This window comes from Thermobia domestica, chromosome 10 (genome assembly GCF_964235325.1).
Source record: "Thermobia domestica chromosome 10, izTheDome1.hap1.1, whole genome shotgun sequence".
NCBI classification, from domain to species: Eukaryota; Metazoa; Arthropoda; class Insecta; order Zygentoma; family Lepismatidae; genus Thermobia; species Thermobia domestica.
In genome coordinates this window covers 265,825,432-265,831,710 of record NC_137463.1, presented here as the reverse complement: position 1 = coordinate 265,831,710, position 6,279 = coordinate 265,825,432, and the positions used below count along the sequence as shown (strand labels likewise).

Below are 6,279 nucleotides of genomic sequence, written 5' to 3'. Positions count from 1 at the left end.
ACTCAAACCTGGTGACAAACCCGCTAGAAGGGTTAGGGGCCACCCTCGACTTTTCACCCAACAACGTTTTATTGTAATGTAGATTATATTTAAGTATGCTTTTCTATATACAATAAAATAGATGTTCTTTCAACATTTTCTGTGTCCCTTCGTTTGCCCCACTTAAGACATTAAAGTTGGCGTTGTCCCTTCTCAAAGCGTATTTAAAGACAATGTTTTCCTAAAATTATTTTGAGTCAACTTAATATTATAATTTCTTAATGAAGTAATGGTTTGTTTCCTTTTATATAACATTCACTAAGTCTAATATAACAAAATGGAGCTCACATTTGAAAATGAGAATTTTTTTAGGTTTGTAAAGTTTGATTTTTACTAAAAATAACCACTTAAATAATTATAAATAATTGGAAGGTCAAACCTTACAATAACCAACATTGATGCGTTTTTTTTATATTTTTCAGGAATCATCGTACAATGGCATACCTTTGCAGATGTATTGTCCAGAGGTTAGTGTACCTAGAAACAGATAAATAAATGAACAACAAAACTTATAACAGAATACAGTTTAGCCTCTATGATAGGACTAGTATTATTATGTACACACTTTTTTACAAAGGATGAACAGACTGATTATGACTATTTTCAGCTGTAAATTCTCTAATCTGGTAATAAAGCAACTAAGAGTTGAAAATCTAGACAACAATGTATAGCGTTAGGAAAGTTCAGCGAGCTGTATACAGAATGGAAAGTAATTTGTGCAAAATGAGTATGGATTTCGAGAAAAAAGAAAAAGGAAAACTGTCTACTCTTGAAAAAGTAGAACAAAGTAAAAGGAACGGTTACTCTATTGGCAGTATGGTCGAGTGGTAAAGGCAGTCAACTTCGGAGCGTGAGGGCGTTTGTTCAAATCTCTTCGTCGACTATCATCGTTTTTCTGTGGAAAAATTAGTGATGATATGACAATGCATAGCCATCGTTCTGGAAACCACTAATTATTGTGAGAAGGGTGAAACATGAAACACGTATATATTCACCAACGGGCGAAAGAGAATACAAAAGGTATCATGTCCTAGTTACATGTAGCTACATAGGAATTGTGCAACTATAGGAACAAATACAGGGGAAAATATGTTTAATAATGGACATGCCTAAGGGCAACAAAATGACGGAAGAAAGAGTCTGCATTACACACAACAGTCGAACTCCCTTGCACGCGATCTGTTGGCTGTTTGAAGAAAGTACCAAACCCGTTAACTAAGCATGCTATTCTCTTTGTGGTTTACGACTATCTGCTCGTGTACAAAACTGTTTCAAACACAAAAATGGAAGCCAACGGGGGAATTTGAACCCATGCCCCCACGCTACGCAATCAACTGTCTTTACCAATTGATAAGACAGGCAGTACAGTAACTGTTACTCTTGCTTTCGTTTCGTTTTCTTAACACGTAGACATTTTGCCTTTTTTTGCTTGCGATCTGTATTCATTATGCATAAATTATTTTCCATTTCGTATACAGCTTTCTGAACACTCCCTAATAATATAGATATACATTGTATTCTAGATTTCCACCTGTCAGTTGGTTCAATACCATGTATCCAGTCCAACTTCCAGCATCTTTGGAAACAGTAAATCAATGTGACAGGTTCGAGCTCCCAAGTCAACCAACCTCCACAGTCGAGAAAAATTATTGCGATGTGTGTTTCTCTTTTTAAATGTAAGAAGATATGTTGAAAATGTTATTAAGTGTAGAAAAAGTAACATTCATTGAAATACGTAATGGTATGATATTTCCAAAAGTAACATTCATTAAAATACGTAATGGTATGGTATTTCCAAAAGTAACATTCATTGAAATACGTAATGGTATGGTATTTCCAAAAGTAACATTCATTGAAATACGTAATTGTATGGTATTTCCAAAAGTAACATCCATTGAAATACGTAATGATATAGATATATTTCCAAACTATGTATGCATGCTTCATTTGTTATCTACGTTTCCATACATAAAAGAACATTTCCAATGAAAGAAAAGACAGTAGAGATAGTTCTCGCATCCACAGTAGAATTAAAAAGACAATTAACGTAAAATCAACAGCATTTGCAACAGATATGAATGTCATTGTCTTGGAAATTCAGGTATATTTATTTAGCAAGAACTCTATAGGTGTTTTCATGTTAGCTCATTGGTAAATCGCGAGACTGCTTCCCATAACAGCGTGAGTTCGATTTCTCTTTAAGACAACTTTTTGGTATGTAACGATATATTCCTCAATGCATCAAGAATTATAAAAAATAATTACATTAAAATAAATCACTTTTATATAAATTCATACAATAATTTTAAAACGTAAGTAATTATTATGTTTGTAACATCTAAACTGTAGTGGGTGTTGTTAGATATAAATGAATGTTAAATTCAAATTAAGTAAAATTAGTAATGGCAATATATAAGTGTGAGTTGTGCATTTGTCTCCAGCTATTTGTCATACGGCAGATATTTCTCAATATTCTCATTCCAGAATGGTATTTAATATCTTGAAGATAGTACAATAATCGCTAAATATGATTTATTTGCACCGCGGTTATTTAGTTCATGTTGAAATTCTCTGTCATTACGTATGCATTTTATTCATCTACTGCATGGTCACAGTTATAAAATGCACTATTTATTGTATAATTTGAGCAAAGCTATTTGTTCAACTACTTTGAAATTATTACCATTTCTTTTCATACTTTACGCGAAGAGACTAAACATACGCAATTGTATTCGTTAAACACTTTCAACCTGAGAATTTGTGACATGTCTTGTATAAGAACCACCAGTGGTTGAACTTATTAATTCAACTGTCGAATTTCAGAATGTCGAAATTTTGAAATTGTAGAAAGTGAATCACGTAATCAAAAATAAACGTCATAAAAACTTGAGAAGGTTGTAGGAAAGAAACCGTATAAATCCAAACTTGAACAGAGTAATTGAAGTAAATTGCAATATTTTCATTCCCTTTGTTGTTTGTGTTCAGATTTTTGCTACATCGAAACTCTGGTATTTCGGAATATTCCAAGTTTAATAGAACATATTCAAGGGATATGAGTATCATTCTCATCGAACACTGGAAACTCAAAATCAGATTTCTTCAGAACGGATTTGTAAGTGTGTTCATGTAATTTCTCTGTTAGATCGTGGGATGTCCAATTGTTAGGGATTGAGTTCAAGTCCTCGAGACTTTTCCTTTATTTGCAGAATTGCACAAAAACATTATAAGGAGTGGTTGCTACTATTAATAGAAACATTTCCTGAAAAGTTTAGGTCGCCTTAAAAAGAGATGTTGGTTTGCGGTCAAAATATTGTGAGGTGAGGTGATTTGAGTTTAGCGTCCCTTTCAGCAGCGAGGCTATATGAGACCTACTGATTAACGTGGAATCCGAACCACATGTCAAAATATATTGTCCAAGACTATTCCGTAGTTCCAAGTACCATTCCTCTTGGCATGGAATCTGTTAGATGCCCAAAATATCTATCTCCTTCCACTGTCTCCAAACATGCCTAGGAAACAAGGCCTGAGAGGTAATCCCGAGTTCTTGGTAGATCTACCTCCAGCCAATCTCGAATATTTTTGCAGCTACTTTTATACATTTTTTTCTTTTTTCACCTTATTTTAGATTAAATACAACACCTTAAACAGTTTTAATATTTTACCTTAAATATCAGTGTTCTTAACCTTGCAATCATTTTGAATGTTCGAGTTAGTATGACCCAGGAATAGATTCATTCATTTTTTAATTTCAAAAGAAAAAGAGTTTTTCGGAATTCGTACGGAGCTCTAGAACAGAATAAGTTTGAAATCTTTCAGTTTTACGTCCCACGATTATGCCGGCCAGGCTAAAGGCGACGGTTATTGTGAGAAATGAATGAATTGGTGGAATGATTAAAGTGGGAGAAAACGGGAGAACCCAAAGAAAACCCACGCACACGGTGATTGTCCAACACAAAGTCCACTTGGCGCGAGCTGGGATCGAACCAGGGATCCCATGCATCAGAGGTAGAATAAGTTTGAATTTCAAGGTATCATTGTACTTCGAAATAACATGTCTAACAACGCATTTTAAAATTAAAGCCACTGGAATAAGGGCAAAGTTAAATAAAAGAAGCTTTTCTTTTCCAATTTATTTCAGTCTCTTACATGTTTTTTTTATCATTTCGTAGGTTGTAGCGTAATACTTTGTGTTCAATTTTGAATAACTTTAAGACACAAATATCCATATCTGTATTTGATTTTCTGTTTACAGATGAAATTTACTCGTGGACGTAGCAGTGAGTATGGAACATATTTTGTTTAAGTAGCATCATTTGTTTACTAAAACAGTGCTTACATTCTACAGGTATATATATAGGTATGTATTAATCTCTGATAGCATTTGTTCTCAATATGTTATACCTGGTTTTAGATCCTACATTTCCCATGTTTTTTGATCATGTACTCCCCATAGTTAGACCAGTGAGCAGGTGACAACCTGTAGAACACCCGTAGATTCTGGATTGTATAATCTAAAAAGGAATAAACTGTGGTTTCCTTTATTTTTACCCCTCAATCCTACACCCAGTATCGGGGAAACGGAAAGCACCTTAAGGTTTATTATTAGAAACAGAAACAAGTTGTATATTGTAATGTCACACATGGTATTGTGTATAAACAATTCCACACGCCAGTTTTTACAAACACCATCACGTGGTTTAGCAAGAGGATTACACACACCAGATGGATCTACTATCACCTGCAGACGACGGGCTTCTGGCCCCTCCCACGGAGCAGACAATGTCAATGGAGCAGCAGCGCAACCGCCGCCCGAGGACCTCTATAAATTAGCTGGACGACGGCAAGTCTGGACCAGTTCACTGGCGCCCCTCCTATTGTTTGCTTCGGAACATTAGGAGTAACCCACCCCAGGCCTCTAGTCTGCATCGGGACTACGCCTTTCCTTTCTCATGGCTTAGCCTGCTACGGGGCTTTGTCGGGAATCGCAACCTCAACCGCTTAGCCTGCTTCGGGGCTCTGTGGTCACCGAACAAACCCACTGCTTGCTTCGGAGCTCTGGGCCCCTTACTCCACTCTGCCTAGCCTGCTTCGGGGCTTTGCAGAGATCCTGTCTGCAACCTTACGGTCAAAGACTACCTATAACTAACCTTGAAAATTTGAAGAAATTATTTGTACAGAATTTTGTAAGAATACTTTTTATAGCGGAACTTTTATAATAAAAACACCGGTAGTAGGAGTCGATTCCGGACACTCTTTTTATTAACGCTCTGCCTATACCTATATGGGACAAAGTTTTAGATGGTCGAGGCTTTGACAGGCTCAGTTTTGATCTGAATTCTCCCCTACCGGACAGTATTTTTATTAACTAGAAGTGAACTCTTTTCTCATAGATATATGACTTTCTTATTTGTGAAATTAGTAACTCGGACTTGACTTTATTTTAGTGCATGTCTCATACTAGATCAGGAAAAACCACTCTTCCGGAGGACGGTGCAAACATGGATCAGAATTCTCACCCTTCTTTGAAATATTTTTAGCCGAAATGGTATTTCATTTTACTACTACGTGGAGAATAGTAACCAAAATACATGTAACAAAGTATTCCAAATTGAGATCTCAATGTATTATTATTATTATTATTATTATCTTTACCAAATAAAATACACAGTTCCAACCAGAAAAAATATTTATCCCTGTATTTTAGCACGTGAAAAATTGTAGTTTACATGCAATCCTGTCATAGCCATAACAGTTTTTTTTATAATGTTGCCAAAAACTATTTCAGCTGAACATGTCATTTGGAAACGTAGCACCTCAGTTGATGTTTGCAATACCAAACAGCAGTAAATTCTAGTAATAGTTCAATAATTGTTTAATACTTATAAAACCAAGGACTGTTCGAGTTGTTATTCGAATAATATTGTCAAATATTTTGAGTTCTGCCACTTAGGGTTTCCTGACTATATGAAGAGGCATATTTTTAATCACATTATGGGCAGAAGTCTGGTCGAACGAGTTAACATTTAATATTGTATGACTAAGCAAATACGGAACTTTCGAATGATTCGGTAGACTTATGGTAATAAAACTATAATTAAGAAAGATATTTTGAGTTACCCTCACACTGAAAGTGCTGCAAAATATCAATAGAAAAAAACTCGCACACAAATTACGGTTTGTTGATGTTATAAGATAACTTGAGGGTTTAAATAATCTGGAAACCATTCACATTTTTTTTAT

General features: G+C 35.1%; 1 protein-coding gene across 1 annotated transcript in view; it reads left to right on the top strand.

Annotated features, from left to right (window-relative positions):
• Positions 1 to 470: 470 nt before the first annotated feature.
• LOC145662216 (uncharacterized) overlaps positions 471 to 6,279 on the top strand; it is a 46,083-nt gene continuing 40,274 nt past the window's right edge. Inside the window, exons 1-2 of the mRNA XM_081727548.1 lie at positions 471 to 506; positions 4,292 to 4,316. Coding sequence (XP_081583674.1) covers positions 492 to 506; positions 4,292 to 4,316 — 40 coding nt within the window. The 5' untranslated portion in view covers positions 471 to 491. The remainder of the gene's footprint in view (positions 507 to 4,291; positions 4,317 to 6,279) is intronic.